The 21,764-nt window shown below is 48.1% G+C and overlaps 1 protein-coding gene across 5 annotated transcripts in view; it reads right to left on the reverse strand.

The window, feature by feature from the left end:
• Positions 1-21,764, reverse strand: part of CLSPN (claspin) — a 449,296-nt gene that overhangs the window by 273,426 nt on the left and 154,106 nt on the right. For 2 of the 5 annotated variants that reach the window (XM_078681158.1, XM_078681156.1), the window contains exon 1: positions 6,197-6,409. The exons of the other annotated variants lie outside the window; for them this stretch is intronic. In XM_078681158.1, coding sequence (XP_078537284.1) covers positions 6,197-6,220 — 24 coding nt within the window. In that variant the 5' untranslated portion in view covers positions 6,221-6,409. Of the gene's footprint in view, positions 1-6,196; positions 6,410-21,764 lie in introns of those variants that run through there. 5 annotated transcript variants of the gene reach the window in all.

A 21,764-nucleotide genomic window follows, 5' to 3' on the forward strand; every position in this document is an offset into this window, starting at 1 on the left:
CGGACAAGGTCGGGACGGGCTGCTAGTAAATAAATAAATAAATAGACACTTTGGATAACATTGGTCAGGGCGAAAACGTTTCTAAGGGGAAAACAATATTATGGTTAAACAAGTAAGTATCGAACTTACAATTTCAGTCTTCGGAGGCAAACATCAGCAAGGGCCAGGGGTCAAGTAAGTACCAAGACTGCACCACCAGCAGCACAAGGGCGGCCGTGTGCAGAGGTCAAACTCAGAGTTCGACCCAATGCTTTCCAATGGAGACAGGGGGTGACTGGAGCTACACTGAAGGCAGGTAAGTAGATTGCCTGCAGAAGCCAAGCTTTCGGGGTGAGATAAAGTATAAGAGGGGTCACAAAGCAGCACCACACATCAGTGGCACAGGGGCAGATGGATGCAGGCTGCAAATTTGACATCGGACGCCCAATGCTTTTCATGGAGGACCTTCTTGACAGTAAACAGGCTGCAGGCGTGGCACCAGAGGTTGCAGAAGGGAAACCAGCAACAGTAGAGATTCAGCTCATCAAGGCCCGGGGCTTCAGGTGCAGAGGTGCCTTTGGACGTCTGAGTCTTCTTACCGGAGCCGGTCTGTGTAGGCTCTGGATTCACACTGCAGGCGCCGTCGTGAAGGGCAGGAGAGGTCCCCCAATGCTGGACACAAAGTCACCATCGCCGGGCAGGAGACGTCCGCCAATGCTGGACACGAAGTCACCATCGCCGGGGAGACTTCACTGCACAGTTGAGCCAGTCTGGTCGTGGGTTTCGGGTGCAGAGTGAGCTGGGGACGCGGATCCACAAGTCTTTAGAGTCTGTTTCTTCTGGACAGGTCCGTTGTCCTCTGGAGATTGGAGTTTTTTTGAAGGAAAGTCAACCCAGGGGTTTTGGAGGTCTTAGTTGCAAGACAGGTCGCAGGGTCGTCAAAGCTGGAGACAGGCCAGAAGGGCCAGTGCCACGGCAGTTGTCTTCTGTTCTCTGCTGCAGGGTGTCTTCTCTCCTCTTGGGTAGTCGCAGATCTGAGGGTCCGGTCTTGGGGACCCACCTACATACTAAGTTTAGGAGGCGTTTTAAGGGAGTAGCAGGTAGGGCCAAAGGACACTGTATAGCTAGAAGCAGAGGCTGTGGGTTGCATTACAAAGGCAGCAGGCCTTTGAAGCTTCCTTCTTCGAGCACTGGTTCATCCTGGGGAGAAGGCATGACACCACTGCCCAGGATGTGTATTGTTTCTGGCCAAAGAGAGAAGGGACTCTCTACCCAGGGGGTCCAGAAAAATGTCTGGTTGTGGCAGGCTGTCTACAGCCGGTCAGAGACCACAAAAGGGTTGTAAGAGATTCAGGGAGCACCTCTGAAATGCCCCTCTGGGTTCATGGTGCAATAGCTCCCACACTGGCATCCATGTGAATGTATTAAAAGGAGTAGTTAGATACCAAACATTTGTGTGTTCAGTGAATCCACCAGGGTGCTGTGGAACTAGAGTTGTCGAGTTACCAGCCCATTGCACTCTATGGCTTCAGTGGCACCTACAATATTGGGAAGTGGTGCCCAATATTGTTGGGGCACATCTGCTCATACAGACATGCCCTCACTTGGAGTATAGTGCACCCTGCCTTAGGGCTGTGAGGCCTGCTAGAGGGGTGGCTTACCTATGCTGTCAGGCAGTGCTAACTGGCAGGGTGCCATGTCGACTTTGTCGTTTTCGCCCTCACAGGGGCATGCAGACTGCAATAGCAGTGGCATTGTCCCAGTGAGGAGTCCCAAGGGACCCTCTTCAGTTTCAGGCCTTATGTACCAAGGCTACCATTTACTAGGGACTTACAGGAGGCAGAAGTACCAATTAGAGGTTTGTTTTAAGGAAGAAGCACTGGCATAGGGGAACTGGATGGCAGAGACCCTGTGCACCACATTTGAAACCACATCAAAACCAGGCAAAAACATGGTGCTAACCCTGCATAAGAGGCACTCTCTCACAATGGGCAAATATGACAATTAGAGGAAAATAACTAAATGCTGTATCCATAGGCTCAATGAGGAGCCATATAAAACAGCAGATGTGTAATGACTGTTGCTTAGTCTGAGGGAGATCGACCTCAGAAATACAGTGTGCATTATTTTATTGGCTACTGTTTCTACCTTTAATATTAAAACATGGATTTGAATACATCGCCACATAACTTATTTGATAATTAGTTACAATTGGTTTGCCTTAAGTGGCCCAATCAAGGAGAACAGCCTACCGTAATATATACAACATAAGGAAGACTTCAAGGTTTACCTACACAAAGCACTCATTAAATCTGCAGCATCAGGATAGGCAAGACACAATACTGAGGACAGTCATACAATGGGGTGTTGACAGTGGATTCGAAACGGATGAAGTGTACAAGCTGCCCATCAACCCAATAACTACTCTTAGACATGGATAGAAATGTTCAAACAGAAAATTCACAACAGCTGAGACCTTATAGCGGACTGGAAAGGAAGAGACAGCGGAAAACACAATTTCTAGTCTATACATTTAGGACAGCCATCTCATAAACTACAGTACTTGCATACTTGCCCATGTGATACGTAAACATTTTCCGCAAGCTCAACAAGTTTGATATTTGGTGTGACTGAAGGCTGCATTGATGGCAGCAGGGTCTGGGACAGGGGAGGGTGTAGGCGTATGGGGCACAAACATATATAATGCGCAGGCAGTAAGTCTTGGGGATATTTTTAAGGTTTCATTCAATACTGCCCTCTAAATTTAGCCCCTTGACTATAGAAGAGTCATATATTTGACAATAATGTGTTATGCTGTATCATAGCTGCCATTCCTCTACCACATCCTGGAGTAACTCTTCTCTGCTTACTATCGCAACTTTGACAAGTCAACATACAAAGAAAGCAACATGATTATTGAGTTGTAATTAAATAGAATCTTAGGCTTTACAATCTCCTTATGCCCTTAATCTCATATCTGTTAACATAAGGAATGCATAGAAATAGACTCAGTTAAGGTAGCAACTGCTATAAAACAAATCCATGAAAAAGGCACCCTATAACAAGGGGTGCAATTCACTGAGGTATGCAGACACAAAAAAAATACCCACTGCTAAGAGTGGTATGGTGGGAGTTTTAGCCATGGCCCTAGGAAACTTGACATTTAATCCTAGCTTTACTAATTTGGCAAAACATGCTGTTTGTGAACTCTGTATTAAATGTCTGCTCAGGTTCCTCAACGTTGACATTTCTTTGGTGAGAGTAATCCTAGAGTATACCAAAGGTGATGGGCGTGGCGCACAGCTGATATTTCAAAGTTTATTAGTGAGAAGGTTAAACAAGGTATCGAGGTGAAGGTGCTCCTACAGGCGACGTAACTGTTCAAAATGCGTCAAAGTGGTTGAAGGTTGAGTGCGCTACAGGAGTGTAGGCGCATCCCTGTGTTGGGCACACTTATATGGAGCTGTGTGTGGTGAGACAACACAGTGAGTTTCCAAACAATTGTAGTCAATAAAGTATCAAAGTTGAACGTTGCAGGTAAACGTTTAATCCAAATTTGTCATGTGCAATAAACCATATTATATTCAAATGGATTTGCAGACCATCAGTTCATATCATCTGAAACTGTACATAGCTCCGATGCATTTCGGACAATGTTTGTCCTTTCTCAAGGAGCTCTAAAACAAAGAGGATATATAACCATGTCAATATCATGGAGAATTAAAGAAACAAGAAGTATACAATACATTTCAATATACCAAAGTTAATGTAACGGTTGTTAAACATGCATTAAATTGTGGTACCAACGGAGTAAAAAAATAAAACGGGGATGACTAGAGAGACAAGGGTAAGGGAGGCTGGAGGTGCGTGAGGCCAACAGTTATGGCGCAGGTGAGCCAGTTAAATAAGGACCGGTATTATAGATCAAATGCGGGAGCACAATGATCCAAGAAATGTTCAAGTGGTGGTGTGAGAGCGGGTGCAAAGTGGTTCGAAAATTCACGAGCTGCAAAACAGCAGATCAATGTGTTAGCGGTCCCGTAATGGTGTGCCGCTCGCTCGGATTTTAAAAGGTAGTGAGCACACCACACTACATCCTCGACTCCTCCCAAACTGGCTTCAGAAAAAAACAGTACAGAAACCGCCCTCCTCGGCGCAACAGAGGACCTTACTGGACAAAGGAGAAACAGCAGCCCTCATCCTCCTCGACCTCTCAGCAGCGTTCGACACAACCTACCACCGCACCCTAATACGCAGACTCCATGATGCATGGATCCAATACAAGGACCTGAATTGGATCCGTTCCTTCCTCTCTGGCAGAGCACAGCGGGTCAGACTCCGCCCCCTTTCCTCTTGGTCCCTACACCTACCGAGTCCCCCAAGGGTCCTCCCTCAGCCCTACGCTCTTAAACGTCTACATGGCTCCGCTCGCCCCCATCATCAGAACCTACGGACTCAACGTTGTGTCATACGCAGACGACACCCAACTCATCCTCTCCCTAACCAACTAACCCAACACCACCAGACAAGGCATGGAAGCAGCCGCCAAATGGATGAAAAACAGCGGCCTACAACTAAACACCAACAAAACGGAAGTACTCATCATGGGCCCAAACCCAGATGCTTAGAACGACACCTGGTGGCCCCCGCCCTCTGAAGCCCACCCACCCCCACTGACCACGCACGCAACCTGGGAATCATCCTGGACTCAGAGCTCAAAATGGACCCCTAGATCAACTCTGTCTCGTCCTCCTGCTTCCACACCCTCAGCCTCCTACGTGAGACCTTCAAATGGATCCCCCTCGAACACAGAAAGACCGTCACTCACGCCCTGGTCACCAGCAGGCTCGACTACGGCAACACACTATGCCGGAATAAACAAAAACCTCCTCACCTGCAAGCTACATAACATCCAAAACGCCACCACAAGACAGGTCCTCAAGCTGCCAAGACACTGCCACATCTCCCAGCACCTGCGCACTCCACAGGCTCCCCATCGAAGCTATAGTCCATGCACCTCAAAGGACCCCACGATCAGCCCAGCTCTCCTACGCCGTGGTCCCCCGCACCAGAAAAAGCAGATCGGGAGGCCGCTCCTTCTCCTTCCGCGCTGCCAGAGCCTGAAACGACCTTCCGCTCCACCTCTGACAGATAGCATCGCTCCCCATCTTCGCAAGAAACCTCAAAACCTGGCTCTTTGACAGACCCCCTCCTTGGTGGACTGGAACCTGCGAACCCCCTCCCACATCACCCAGGGCCTTGAGACCCTTGCGCTTAAACACCTGATTTGATTTTGATTGGATTGAACTCTTTGCCACTCTACGCCACTCCATTCCACACAATAGCACTCCACACCAATCTACTTGATGCCACAACCACTCTATTTCACACAATGCCACTGTATTCTATGCCACTCCACACTATTCTCCTGTATCTACTGTACACCACTCCACCCTACACCAATCTATGTCACTCCACTCCATCCCAATCTACTCTTCGCCACTCCAGGCTACACCACTCCACTTTACGCTACGCTACTCTACTCTACGCCACTATTAGCCATGCTGAATAGCAGCCATTGTGGTGTACAACACGGCTTGGCAAAGCCTATAGTTCTCATATAGGCGAGACCTATTGACTTTCCCAATGCTTGCTCTGAAGGTCAGTACTCAAAAAAACTTCAGCCCATTGCGGTTGTTTACTAGGAGGCCACACTCAACGGAAAGGAGGGGCATGCCTCGAGTGCTGTAAAAATCGCCTGGGCTTTGGGGTAGCCTAAGCTTTTGGACAGAGCACCTTACAGGATGGGGTCTATTTGTCTTGCGGTCCCACTGCTGTGTTTTGGCAATGGAAAGTAATATTATAGATGGTGCGAGAGCTACTTCCTAGAGGAGACATTGTCCTTGGCGCGAGGAGAGGGAGCTCGGCTAGGGAAGGGCTGCAGTGACGATGGGGAGATATCGGTCTTGAGGGAAATCAATGCCTTGTTGCGGTGATTACCTATGCCTTAAGAAGCGACACTATAGTATACTTGGGGGTGGGGAGGAATATATTGCCTGGGTCCAGAAAGACACCAGAGCTTTAACAGTGGCGGAAATAAGTAAGGGGATGGTTTGTACCTTACCTCGAAGATATGCGTTTAGGGCGGTTTCGGAAGCCGTTGAAACAGAGACGAGTTGTTCGTATACTGAACTGTGCACCACAGAAGGAAAGTTACCTCGGTCTCCTTGATCCCGGCCATTGTTTTTCTTGATGATTCTACTGTCTTGGAGCAGCTGTGTCAGTCACGGTGACAAAGGAAGCTCAAACCAGTCCCACTGCTGTCCTGAGCCGCTTGCGTTAGTGTCACTTGCGTCCTCTGCTACATCCCAGCCTGCCAATGAAGAGGATCAACGGCCCCTTTCTGAACTTTCGCGCCTTGCGTTAGTATAGCACTACCTCGCACCCTCCTCAACCAATAGCAAACTCCCTAAACAAAACATCGTCTTGGGCAGCGCGGCCCCTGATTTGCTACTTTTAGCCCGGCGGGTTCAGCTAAAAAGAGATTGGCTGTGGTGTACTTCCAGGGTAGCACAATTAATGGGGCGGAGCTTAAAGGTGACAGATGGCGCGAACGGAGATGACCCAGAGTGGGTAGGTGTCAGACGTTTGTTTCGCTCATGCGTATTGGCAGAGCATCCATGCTACGGTCAGGCATACCAGTCCTATCTATGTACGACGGGAACATTTACGTACTCGTTTTGCAACATTCTTTAGCCATTGAACCGTGCGCCTGACATTAACATGGCAGCCCAATGTTTTACTGTCACGCAATAAAGCAAACAAGCATTTACAATGCAATGGTTTTGCCTTTGTTAAAGTTAGAGCTATTGGCATTGCTCTTGACATTATTTTTATTTATGTTTTTTTAAACATAAATAAATGGCATTGTCATTTACAATGCCAATAGCTTAATCTCTCGCAAATGTGAGACCTATTGTACCCTATGGACGAGCTCAGCAGACAGCAATTACTACCACACACACACACACCCAGAGCCACACACACACACCCAGAGCCACACATACACACACCCAGAGCCACACATACACACACCCAGAGCCAGCCACACACACCCACCCAGAGCCACACCCACCCACCCAGAGCCACACACACACACACACACCCAGAGCCACACCCACACACACCCAGAGCCACACACACACACACCCAGAGCCATACACACCCACCCAGAGCCACACATACACACTTCCAGAGCCAGCCACACACACCCACCCAGAGCCACACACACCCACCCAGAGCCACACACACACACACACACACACACCCAGAGCCACACCCAGAGCCACACACACCCACCCAGAGCCACACACACCCACCCAGAGGCACACACACCCACCCAGAGCCACACACCTGTCTGGCTACGGCCAAAGGCGATATGCAATCTGACACATCAATCAGTTCTATGACCCCACAATTTATCAACTACTCAAGTTCCTTGGAAACGTCCTCCCTCACCATAAAATGAATACTCTGTACTTTGTGAACTATGAGCTTTGCATCAGTTACCAAGATAATCTTGTGCTTGAATCCTTTAAAATGTCCTAGCTTACAACGTACACAGCCAATAACACATCATAGCGTTATCATATAGACAATGTTCGTCTTTCCAAAGAAAATTACTTAGTTTATATATAGGTGAATTGCTCAAAAAGTAAAACAGAGATGGGTACTGGAAACATGAAGTTTGAAGAATTTTCTGGGTCAGAGAATCAACTCCAAGCAGTTTTAAAGCTCCTCAGTATTAGGAGCCGTTAGTTAACATTGCGCTCTGTGGCCAATGTTATCCCATGGGGGGCGGCTTGGCTGTGCTTGGGTTTCTTGGATAGATTGAGTGCATAATACTTCCAAGAGATTTTAAGATGAAGACCAACAATCGACAATAATGGTATTATTAGGTTCAGTATGCACAAGTCGCATTTCAGCTTCAGGTCTTAGAATTCATCCAAACACACCTGCCACGATACCAAAAGTGATGCCCAAGGCTTCACCACCCAGTGGCAAAAGTGGTAAGTAGTATCAGCTTATTAGGAGTGTCCAACACCGGATAGCCACTGTTCCTCCAGCTGGAGAGGTTGGCACCAAGGAGTTAGAAATCACCTGTGATTGCAGAGTATGCCTGTGGGTGAGATCACCCACATGTCAGAGGCACCAACACCAGTACTGCAAAGTCAAGTAGACGTCACACTAGTGAACAGCACCAGGAAATCCTATCTGCGACTGAAACAACAATAGCTCATGAACAATAAGAGGTAGATCAATCAATTCTAAGGTTCCTGCACCCCACATACGCACTGGAGAAAACTCAGTTTGGCCCATAATCTGTACGGGGGAAAAAGGCACAAAGAAGTTACTCCCAGCAACGCAAGTGACGATTGCTGAATGGAAAAAAAAAGCGGAAACGGGAATACATTGGGATAATCGCGTGACGCAGGAGACTCAACCATGGGCTGGAACGCGATTAAAAGAATTTGAAAAGCCGCAAGGTTTCAAGTACTGGGACATGCTGGGGATATCAAAGGTAGGAGATATACTGGAGGGGGGGGGGGCTTGTTTTGTTCAACTTTCCTCAGAAAGAGTTTGAACTAACCTTTATACAGTACTATAACTACCTGCAAATCACTCACGATTGGAAGGCAGAGCAGATTGAGACAAAAGCAATACCTGAATATGGACCGGGAAGGCTTCTTATGGGGGGAAACTGGAGAAAAGGCGATCACCTGGTAAGACTTTGATCAACAACCAACCAGACACATTAGTAAGCCACAGGGCTAAATGGGAGGGAGAACTAGAGACCTCTGATGATTTGGATTGGGATGCGGCCCTACTGCACCCCAGGGAAGTGGTGATAAAATCATGCCTCCACTCGATACAATTCAAAATGCTGCATAGGGCGTATTACGATAGGGCCCGGTTACATGGTTTTGGTAAGGCGGCAACACCTCAATACCTTCGATGGCACACTGAAAGGGGAACGAACTTCCACACACTATGGCACTGTCAGGTAATAGCCGCTTACTGGGTCACCATCATCAGGGAACTCAGCAACATACTAGGCACACCGATACCAATGGACCCCAAATACCTACTGCTAGGAATACCTACAGAGATAGATCTCCTCAGGGCCAAACCACTTTTTGCAAATATGAAATATTGGCGGGGAGACAGGATTTGGCAAAACACCTGGGGGCACCAACTCCCCCCACATTGCATGAATTGAGAAGGAGGATGGACCTCTATATAGCAGCCAAGAAAGTGACATACAGGCCGTGGGGAAGCCCGAGGGAATTTGACAAGTTATGGGGCCCATGGATGACATACTAAGGATTTCAAATGTAGGCGTGTTAGGGGTGGGGGGGCACAGTCCCACTGTGATAACGCCAAGCAGTTCAGATGACACCCATTAGCGAAACAGACACCAGCCTCACAAATTGTGCCCGACGTTCCCACACTGCTCGTGTCCTCACGAATAATGTGGCTCTGCGCCCGGCATGCTTGGGGGCTGGCACAAAGTCCATGGCACTATGATACAATTTAAGAATATTGACCTGACCCTGCATTGTGCGTGTTTGTTATAAATCCGTGAGGACTTGATGGCTCACGTGACCTATAACAAAGGCGGGACTTCCTGACACTGCCGCCTGGCGATGCGCGGCCGCAGTTCAACAGCATAAAGTCACAGACTGCTTGCACCGTGTGTGCCACGGCCGGGAAATTATTTAAAAATGAAGATCCCGCGAGTCGACCAGGTTACTCCTACTCCACGCCCCCACCCAACGACCGGCGCCACCTGTGAATTACATGGACAGTGTCACAGGTTGTCCTCCTGCTCAGCTACCATCTGCCGTGCATTCAGTGGGCGAAAAAAGCTTCAGCTGTGCTTTAAATTTCGGCTCACCCAAGAAATCACTGAGTGCGGAGCCGATACTGCTCCTCCGAACTTGTTGCAATAACCGCAGTCTAGTGCAGGTGACGCACAGTGCTGGGCGCCAGGACAAGGCACAGCCTGCCAGCAGCTGCTCACCACCTCCTGGGCTGGTAATAAATCGACGATCAATTGTATGCATAAATATGAGATCCCGCCCGCACTCGATCCCAGGCCCACCAGCGCCGGCTGAGAGTGACTCGGTATGGAGCCAGGCCATTGTAACAGCCAGTAAGTGAAGTTAGGGCAGCAAATATAGGTCGCATCAGTGTAAGTGCACATTAGAGTGGGAGGAAGCCTGAATGTAACCTGACTCCAGCCCACAGGACCGCTGCGCTGCCTCAGCGGCTGCTGTGAGGAGTCCACAGGCTGCATCACAAGTGCCTCTGAGAGCGAGCGCAAGTAAAGTGTATTTATTTCTTATTAAACTAAGTAAACATTATTGCCCCTTCAAGCAACGCACATACCTCCGGTTTCAAAGGCGCCTCACTCAGCGGACGCCCGCCCGCATTCTCTGCTCGCGGCCCACAGACTCACAACACCCGCAAGCAGACCCCCGAGCACAGCAATGCCGGACCAGATTCGGGGGCGTTCCCGGCTTTCGGCTGACGTCGCGTGACGTCGGCAAAAGCCAAAGAATCGCGGGAACGCCCCCGAATCTGGTCCGGCATTGACGGACAGGCCCCTCGTCCAATGGCTAGGCTCCATTTATGGAGCCAGCCAATAAATGACGAGGGCCGACCCAAACCCCACTACAGATCTCATCAGGTTTTCGCCTGCGCGAAAAAGATGCGCAGAGCGCATCTTTTCGCCAGGCAAAACCTAAAAATAAAGCTTTGTTTTCTCTTATAACTGCACACTTCTCACTTTTTCCTCCTGTGCACTTTTTACTACTTCATGTATTTTTGGCTGCTCACAATTTTTACTACCTCATGTATTTTGTTTGCTCACAATTGTCACTATTACCTTTACTACCTCATGTATTTTTGGTTGCTCACAATTTTGACTACCTCATGTATTTTGTTTGCTCACAAATGTCACTATTACCTTATGTAACGTAATGTATGCTTTTGTAATCTGTTCTTTTGTAATGTTTCTCATTATGTTTCATTTCTGTTCCTTTTGTGAAGCGCTCTGACACCTTCGGGTAAAGTCCGCGCTATATAAAAATGCATAAATAAATAAAAATAAATAAATAAAAGCGTTTATCCGGAAACGCTATAAGATGCTCACCATTCACACATTTGGATTGACATCTCACAAACTTTTGTGGCAGCTCAGGATTTGTAATCGGAAAGATTGAAACGACTGCAAGAGGTAGACTCATCCCTTAGATTTCTACCATAACTCTATACTCTGAGGTACACTTGTTGTACCAGTTTCGTACTCCAGATCTGAGAACCTGGACAGATAATCTTTTTCTGCTCCTGGCCATAGACGTCTAAAAAACACAATTGCAGTCGGACTCTGATTTACCTCATATTGTTAATAAAATGCCGCTTTTTCCTCGTCAGGACGGAGGAGCCTTTGAACTGGCAATGACTGAGCCTCAACCATGGATTTCGAGGTATAGGGCAGGCAGTGGCAACTGGGCTGCAACCATGTGGTTTGGTGTCGTTGGGCACTGGTGTCCCGAGGCCTGCCTTATTATAGCTGTGCAAATAAGGCCAAGTACAACTTATTCTGCCTCCAACTCTCAGGGTAGTGTAGTGTTGCGCTCTAGTCTCCGGCGCCCGGCGTGATGACGTGGCGCGCCGGAGCAAGAGCGGAACACTGGCGCATGCGCGCAGGGGTGAGTGGAAAGCGCGCGAAGGCAAGGAAACGGCAGAAGCGACCGGAGCTTGAGTCAGTCAGACGCTCGGCGCTCTTTGAGATAGCGAATTTGTTAAATATAATAAAGGCTCTACTTTACCTACCCTGGCATCCTGGTATCTGTGGGGGAAGCAATATACGACATTACAGTGGCGACGAGGACTGGGATCACCCCACCAATCCCCACACAGCAATACGGGAGAAGCAGCAGCAAGGGACACAAGGATTAAAGCAGGTCAGAGTCTGTTGAAGAGGCACTACATCGCGAGCTCGCCCAGAAACACAGCGCTATTTACAAAAGAGAGTGGCAGCAGCGCACAACACCAGCATCCAGTATACAGGTGGCCCAAGCCACACTAAGGCTGGTCAAAGCCAACACAGCGCAGAGGGGCACGCAGCTGAGACCCTGGCAGAAAGAAGAGACAGTGATAGGGAGGAAGGAAAGGTACACCTCCCCGGCACCACACGAGATAGAACTATCAGTGCGCCTGGCAGTCCCAATAGCCAAGGGGACAACTCAGGTAGAGAAGGAAACCCCAGTGCACCGGGCAGCCCAGGGAATCGTGACGGAGGGCCAGGAACAGCGCCCAGAATGAGCAACCAGATGACATCTCTCACAGCGCCCGTCCCCTTCCTACCCAGACCAGGGGAACCCCTGATGAAGTGAGAGGACTGGAGGGAGTATTTCAAGAACTATGTGGAGGCCTTAGAAGATGAAAACGGTGAGCCATTTTCCAGCGCAAGAAAGAAAAGGCTGCTGCTGCATAACCTGGGCCCGGAAGGAGTACGTGTGTACACGAACATAGTGCCGGCAGTGAGACCAGCCACAGCCGATGACGTCTTCAAGAATGCCTTAGAAGACCTAGACAATCACTATCGCCCGGCAGTATGTGTATCCGTCGACCGGTACAACTTCCAACAAAGGAAACAGGAGCAAGGAGAGTCGATAGATGATTATGTGGCGGCCTTGAGACGCCTAGCCATCACGTGCAAATATGGGCAACTACAGGATGAATATATCAAAGACCAAATAGTCATGCACACCACGAACAAGTCGGTTCAGGACAAGTTGTGGGCACAGGGAGAGACATCGCTCAAAGACGTAATCGCCATGGTAAAGAAGGCAGAACTTTCGAAGCGCTGTGCGGAATCTGCATAAAGGGAGTGCGCGCAGAGGCAGATGGTCAACAAGATAGAAGATGCGCCCTCGACCACGAGGTACAAAGGAGCCACAGGAGAAAGAAGACAAGAATCTAAGTGGACAGGGAAACAAACAGCTCCAGGAAGACAACCCACGGACAGCAAATTTTCATGCTACAGGTGCGGGAGTGCGGACCATTCAGCGCAGGACAAACGGTGCCCTGCATTTCGCGCCAAGTGCTCTTTCTGCGGCCTGGTCGCCAGACATTCGTCCCATTTCATACACTGAAAATGCAATCCCCATGGTGGGTTTCCGCACCTTGAAGTTTGAATTTAGAGGCAGATCTGCGTATTGCAAGTTGTATGTGGCAGAGCGGGGACCCTCAGTGCTAGGCTGGAGAGACCAAGGCGATTTAGGCATCAATCTTGATCCGGGCGGCAAAGAGCAAATCCTGCTGACAGAAGACTACCCCTGGCCACAGCAAGACAAACTGAAGCAGGCCTTCCCCAAAGTATTTGGAGGTACAGTGGGAAAACTGGACAAGTTCGTGCACAAAATACTCCTCAAGGAGGACGCCCGACCAGTATCCCACAAAGTCAGAAACATCCCCATTGCGGTTAAAGAGGCAGTCCAGCAGGAGCTCCAAAGATTGGAAGGACAGGGGATAATAGAACCGATAGACAGCTCAGAGTGGTTAGCCCCCTTGGTCGTGGCCAGGAAGCCCAACGGCAAGGTACGCTTATGTGTGGACCTCCGCGAGCTCAACAAATGCTTAATTGTAGAGAAGTTTCCCCTACCAAGGATTGAGGAAATGTTGGCTAGAACTAAGGGAGTATCATGGTTCTCAACAATAGACCTCACATCGGCGTATCATCAGATCGACTTACACCCGTCAAGCAGGAAACTAACCTCATTCATCACATCCTTTGGGTGTTATCAATTCCGCCCCATGCCGTTTGGGCTGGCCTCAGCAGCTGCGGTGTTCCAGAAATTGATGCACCGCCTATTCAAGGACTTACCAGGTGTCCAGTACTTTCAGGATGACATCCTGATCATGGGAACCAGCCAAACTGATCATGACGAGAAGCTGACTAAAGTACTAACCGTGCTTCAAGAAAGAGGTCTCACAGCTGAGTGGAGCAAGTGCAGGCTGGGCATGTCATCCGTCACCTATCTGGGACATGAGATAGGGAACCAAGGTATTTCCCCCAAAAGACAAAACGTGAAAGCTATTTGCGATGCCAGAGCCCCGGTCAACAAGGAAGAAGTGAGGTCATTCCTCGGGATGGCGGAGTACTATAGTAAATTCGTAAGACACTTTGCCACCAAGACACTCAAACTCCGCCAGCTCATCATAGACAAGTCACAGTTCACATGGGATGAGGAAGCACAGAGTGAATTCGAAAGGCTGAAGTACGACATAAGTAGTGCTGTACCCCTGCATGGATATGACCCCACAAGCGGCACCATCTTGACGACGGATGCCAGTGAGAGAGGACTGGGAGCAGTGCTGGCACAGGAAAGGGCAGATGGCGCTGTAGAAACACTCAGTTTTGCATCCAGAGCGCTCTCCCCCACGGAGCAGAAATATAGCGTCATTGAAAAAGAAATGCTGGCAGTCACTTGGGCCATGGGTAAATTTAGACAATTCGTCTGGGGCACCCGCTTCAAACTGCAAACGGACCATAAGCCACTGGTCAAGGTGCTGACCTCATGTGGCCACGACACAGCAACCCCACGCATCGCGAAGATGACACTCAAGCTCCTCGACTACACCTATGACGTGGAGTACCTACCGGGGACACGAAATAAAGTAGCGGACTATTTGAGCCGAGCCTCTGCCATGGAGGATGCACCTGCGGTTTCACCTGACACTGACGAGATGGTGGCAGTGATGGAGGACGCGGAGAAGACCATCAGCAGGCAGGAATGGGCCCTTGCCTATGAGAAAGATGGAGAAATGGAGGAGGTTAAACAACATTTGATCTCGGGATGGCCAGAAAAAAGACACCTCAAAGCGGACCTGAGGAAGTACTATGAGATACGGGAGGAGCTATCGATGAGTGACTCGGGCATATTCATGTACCGGGGAGACAAGATAATACCACCAATGTCTCTAATCCCCCTGCTTCTGAATCAACTCCACGAAGGTCACCTCGGCATTGTAAAGACGAAGTTGAGAGCGAAACAAATGTACTGGTGGCCGGGAATGGACAGTCAGATAGAAAGGCAAGTGAGAGAATGTGGCCAGTGCCAAGGAGCTGATAAAATACTGAGACCACTGAGGCCGGCGTTGGGGGAATTCGATCGACCCCAAAATCCCTGGGAAGATATAGCAGTAGACATTTTAGGTCCCGTCCTCGACAACAAAGGTGTTGCCAAATACATGTGCGTGGTCATAGACAAATACTCTAAATGGCCAGAGATAGAAGTGCAAGAAACCATGGACATGGACACGGTGCTGAGATTCCTCACCTCACTTTTCTTAAGGGAAGGTATACCGAGAACAATATGAAGTGACAATGGACCGCAGTTCACATCGGACAAATGGAACAAGTACATGGAGAGGAACGGGATAAGGTCGAAACACACGGCAGTGTATCATCCCGCTTGCAATGGTCAAGTGGAACGGTTTAACCGTGTACTGATGGGATCCATCCAGGCGGCCATAATGCAAGGGAAAGATTGGGAAACGGAAGTTCAGAGCATGCTGTGGGCGTACAGGATCACCCCAACAGCGCTTGGGTACAGCCCCTTTCAAATCCTGAGAGGTAGGCTCCCCTTCACGAGAGACAATGTAGTATGGAGAGAAAAAACAGTGACAAGCAAATGGTCGCCGGCGGTGGTACAGCGCAACCTGGAGAGGGCCCAAAAGGTGTACGCTACACATTATAACAAACGGCACAACACCATAGACACCGATCTGGAAAAAGGGGAATGGGTTAGAGTCAAGCTAGCAACTCTCCAAAGAAAAGGCGAAAGCAAGTACAGCAAACCCCTACAGGTTCAAGAAGTGTACGGAAGAGCGGCCTTGCTCAGTGATGGTAGAGTGTGGTCCCAAGACCGCATGGCAAAGGTCAACAGGATACTGCAATGGCCGGCAGACAAGGAGGAGGAAAATGAAGGCCAGAAGCAAACCTACGGAGATGAAGAGACTATGATGGGGAATGAGAGGCAGAAAGAAAGACCTGCTTCAGAGGACAAGGAAGAGACTGAGGAAGCACAGGCAGATGAAGGAGCTGTGGAGAACGCGACCCCGGCTGGGGAGAAGGAAGCGGGCACACAGAAGGGAGTGAGGTGCCTTCCCGGTGAAGATAACAGGGAAGAGCTCACACCGGTAAGACGAACCCGTGCCGGGAGGGCAGTCACCCTGCCCCCTCGATTCAAAGACTATGAGATGAGTGACTATTGAAGCTGGGACTTAAGTGTTGTTTTGTTATTGGAAAAAAAGGAGATATGTAGTGTTGCGCTCTAGTCTCCGGCGCCCGGCGTGACGACGTGGCGCGCCGGAGCAAGAGCGGAACACTGGCGCATGCGCGCAGGGGTGAGTGGAAAGCGCGCGAAGGCAAGGAAACGGCAGAAGCGACCGGAGCTTGAGTCAGACGCTCGGCGCTCTTTGAGATAGCGAATTTGTTAAATATAATAAAGGCTCTACTTTACCTACCCTGGCATCCTGGTATCTGTGGGGGAAGCAATATACGACATTACAGGTAGCAACGGTAAGCAATCACAAGCTTCTCATGGAGGTTATGTGGTGGGTTTCCAGGTCTGAGCTCAACAGTCAACCCACAGAAACAACACAGTCAATGTCCTGAACCGTGCTTATCTTTGCAAGAAAGGAAGTTCTTTAATCATACAGTTTTACTAAATACTGCATACTTAAATCAATCTGCACAAGTCACTGACTCACGGCACCTATCTCAAGTAGGTGCTACACCTACTCAACTCGGTTTCCTTCCTCCTTGGCGATTTTCCGGTATCTGGGTTCCCTCTTCTCTAACGGCAGTCAAGAGAAGCAGAAATGAGGCTCAGGGTCAGTTTTGGCTACCAATAATTAACAAGCATTGGCATAGCCGATAGATCTCGCCTTTGGGACCTTATAAGTATTTAGCCATGCAGCACATTTTTCTAGGTTGTACAACATCTACTGTTACTTCACACTCCAACAACTTCCTTCTAGACACTAGCATGAGAGTCCAGCAAACAGAAAAACATGTGAAAATGTATGTATTAAAAAACGCCAACTGAAACAAGTGGAAACTATGAGACACCAACAATCAGCTCAATTATGCAAGTGAAAACACATCAAATGTCATGCTTGCAGTTTGTTATGTGTCCAAACATCCATTTGGTAGCAAGTAGCAGGTATACCCCAACTGCCTAGTGCCTACTATCAAAGGAATCGCTAGTGGGCCAGGGCCGGACTGGCCATAGTGGGCACCGGGCATTTCCCCGGTAGGCCGCTAGGGTTGGGGCCGGTTTTGTTACCGGGGGCCAGAAATATCGGCCCCCTGTAACAAAATCGGCCAAAACGGGCCGTTGCAAACTACTCAGCTGCACTCCCCCTCACAGGGGGGAGGGGGCAGCTGAGCAGTTTGCCAGGGCCGGTTTCTGTTCCCAGTCCGAGTCCCTGTAGTGGGCTGCCTACTGTCAGGGTCGCACTGGGATAAAAAATATGCATATGCACCAAAATAAAAATGCACCCTATTAGAGAATCAAATAGCTGTAAAACTGGCTTACATGTCTGCATGTATAGCGAATTATAATGCAAGTTATCATGCAAAAGGAAAATAATAGACTACTGCCTAGAATATCAGTGTATTGCAGTGACAAAAAGGACAGACATGTATGTCAGATTCAGAGAGGACTATATTTATTGTATATCATGCATTACCATTAAAGAGAGGCATACTAGGCTTGCAACCTCTCTGACATTACTGCACACTGCCTATGGTAAGGTAAGGTAAAGTTTATTATGCTTAGTTAATTAAAACCAATGCAAAGCATATTACAAAAGGATCATAAAATATCATGGATTAAAACCGTTAAAAATTAAGCAAGTGATTAAATAAAAATACAGTGTGAATGTCAATGCGCTTTTTTACAAGGGTTGTACAGTGAGTTCCCTTACTTCCTTCTGACCGTCTGCTTGATAACCTGTGTCTGTATTGTTAATCCCCGGTTTTGGCGGTCTTGGAATTCTTTGCTTGACCATCGCAAGGAATTTGACGTGTCTGCAGTTCAGTTTAGTGTTTAGAGGATTCAGGCAGACAAGCACCGCTTGCCTTCTGGTGCTGATCCCTTTTTGCTTAAGCTGGTCCTTGAGGAGCAATTGGCATGCTTGATGGAGTTCTTTACAAAGGCAAGTGACATGGAGAATGTCCCCCTTGTCTGAGTTGCAAAGCAGGCAGAGATTGTTGCCATCTATCCTGAGCCATGGTGGAAGATGCTCTGTACGTGGCAGAATTCCTAGTCTATGTTTCAGGAACCTCATTTTTGTTGCTTTTGGGTAACCCTGGCTAAAATATGTTTGTGGTGTCAGGACTTTGTACGTGTTGAGGGTCATCAATGCATGAGATCTTTTGGAAAAGAGAACCTTGTCCTCTAGTAGGGAAAGTGATTTAAAGTTTTTCAAAACTAGTTTTTTAAAAGCACTATGCCCAGGTTCTTGCCTGAGAGGCGTCCCTGCCTTGTATGTCCTGCTATAGTAAAGAGTTTAATGTTTCTGGAGTGGCGGATCTGAGTTTGTGGCAGCAAATGATGTATGCTCCATGCCTGGCTAGAACTGCCTATGTTAATTTGCAAACCCGCTGCCCAAAACCTATTTTTTTTTTTGTTTAGGGTTTGTATCCCCTCTGTACTCTGCATTTTAGTACTTGCTGTGTTCATTATATGCATGGACTTAAATATACCAAAGCGCTGTTGTTAAAAGCCTTAAATTAGCGAACGTGTCACAAATTGTGGCTTAAGTGAGGGCGGAAGTGAAGTGGTCAATTAATACACCAACATCGTTGCACTCACACTTCCTTGCAGGCTTATTCAGAGTCCAGCACAGTCCCTCTCACACGCTTCATTTCTGAAGGGAAACCAACCATAGCAAACCTGGGAGGGAGCCTCTTGGTCCAGTAATCTTTGCAGGGCTTGGGTTACTGTTGACTTGTGATGCAGGCGGCACGTCTACTGTAATGGTGAGGAAGTCGTCTGCATGTGAGGTGAGACAGTATTGTTACTTTCAGTTCTCGCACTCAATTAACAATATTTTTCTTTATGTAACCTGCTTTTTATGGTTTCTCTGACAGTGCTCTGTTGATGACCCATGGTTCCTGCAGTCAGCAGATGATTACTTCCCAAGTTCGTGGGCTAGGCCGGAGGCAAAGTAATTAGAGCTGGCTCACAAACTTTTGTGTATTTTCAAGTTTATGAACAGGTTAATTTTCACTGCTGTGGGTAAAAGCAGCTCCTTTCTGCTCATCCCTTCATAAACATTCCAGAGGCATCAGAGGCAGTTAGTTCGCGGAGTCACTTTTGGTTACTCAGCGAGTCACTTTCATTTTTGCAACATTACTTCTGTCAGCCTGTTAATTTCTAAATGCACGATGACAATTGGGCAGAAGATTCTTCCGGTTTCTCTTGCTATGCCAGTGCAGTATTTTGCGAGCGTCTTGATTTGTTACAGGGTGTGAGCATTTTGAAGGGCAGCCATTATTAAAAAATAAACCAGCAGAGCAGCCCGGCTCTACCCTGCACCCTCCACCAATGGCAGCGCCATAGCAAGGAGAGGGCTAAAAGAAAAAGTAGTGCAGTTTCAGAAAACATATGGCCCACATTGAAAGAATCCATGTACCATGGGCAGTCCGTAGGTGGGACAAATGTAGACTATTCACCAACGAAATCTATGGAATTAGTAAAGGCAGACCAAGCAACCAATGAAAAGCGGTGGGCGTGTTTAAAAGTAACAGATGGAATACAGCATGCCTCAGAGTAGAGCATGCGTGCTGCCTCTAGGTTCGACCTAAAAAGTTTGCCTTGTCTAGGATAGGTGAGTTCGCAGGTTTCCATTCTGCTGCCGCCATGCACCCAGAGCGACTCTCCGGCACACTCGACAGAGCCACAGAAAACCAGCAAGTCCATAACAAAGTACATAACAGAGCTGGCTGCGGACCACATTTAGCAGCATGTCGGTCCAGCCTCTCTTTAAAAGGTCGTAGTGCTGGGCCCTAAAGGTATGAGATTGAAATGAAGAGAGGATGCCTCAATTGGAAGTGAGTTACTTTATGGTATCACAAGATAACTCCATACAGCGACCACCAACACCTCCCGCAACTCCTTTCCTGTTAACCCCAACCTAGAACCAGAGGCGGCTCCTCCACTATGGCAAAGGAGCGACCCCCCAAAAGCACTTTAAAAAAGAAGAAAAATAAAACAATAATAAAACTGGTTTTAAACCAGTTTTACTATCATTTTATTTAGCTTGTGCCCTGGCTTGGGGGTGGTGACAGGCTGGAAGGGGAGTGTTTTGCACTGCCTTCACTGCACATGTAGATTTGGCCGGCCATCTAAAGCCGGCAAAACCCACATGTGCAGTGAAGCTCTCACCAACCCAGCTGCATTGCTGGGTTGGGGAACGTGCAGGCACAGACACCCAGTCTGTCCTGGAGCGCAAATCATCGGTGCTCAGGCCAATCCTGAAGCTGCTCTTGCATGAGAGCAGCTTCAGGATTGGCTGCAAGTCAGGCTGGGTGCCTGTGCCTGCAGTGAAGATGAGCAGACGAGCGTGACGTGATGCTGGAGGGCAGCAGGTAAGGTACGTTTTTTTTCCTGTTGGGCTCCAGTGTCCCCCGTTCCCTCCCAGTCCCCTTTTTCCTGATACGAGCCGCATGAGCCTAGAACCCTGGTACATTCTGTCCTTTCTAAAGAATGCAGTGGTCGGCACAACATATCCGGCCCCTTTATCAACTGAAAAATGTATAAAAACAAAACACGTCAACAAAAGAAATTCTAAAACAATGAAGTAGGCTAGGAAGACTACTTTAAATAATTGGAACATTTAAATAAAAATAAAAAAAACATACAGGGGAGAAAATCAATACACAACCACATACCATTAAATAAGATTGAAAGAAACCCAGCACGAAGTTCAAACCATAACATAATCCTTAAAGCGATCAGGTACATGTTTTAAGAATGCTAACCGGACAGGTTGTATAAGCTCCCCACTCTCCGCACCATCATCGAATTCCATAAGGTTTCCAAATAATTCCACTTTATCCTTGGGAATCACCACCACTCTCATTATTCCAGACATGCCCATCACCAGTGCTGTAAATGGACCACCAAATATAACATAAGGGGTGTGGCTAAGGTTAGGAGAAAAGCATTACATTTGAGATTTTCTTAGTGTGAAACAGTGCACAATAATGCAACAACACTTCTGCAATCTGTAGAGTATTCTTTTTGTCTATGTATGTGTTGTTAAATGCATATAATTGCACAGATATTGCCATGCACCCACACTTATGTCCACTGACATTTGATAAACCATGGAAATGTTTCTTTATTAAAATATTTGACATGATCTCGAACGTAGAAATGTCCCCTATTAGCTCAAAAGCTCACACAAACCCACACTCCCAGATATTCACAAAGTGGTATGCAAGCAAAATAAACGTGCACAAATACTCACACAGAATGATACTGATACATGCCACATTTCAATACTTCGCTTCTCCATGTCTACTGCACAACAAGGTTACTCTACATAAACAACACAGCTCACCAGCTCACTCTCAACCATCGACTCCACCACCTACACACACACACCCATCTAAATGCCTTCTTAGTCTGCTG

This window comes from Lissotriton helveticus, chromosome 3_1 (genome assembly GCF_964261635.1).
Source record: "Lissotriton helveticus chromosome 3_1, aLisHel1.1, whole genome shotgun sequence".
Taxonomy (NCBI): Eukaryota; Metazoa; Chordata; class Amphibia; order Caudata; family Salamandridae; genus Lissotriton; species Lissotriton helveticus.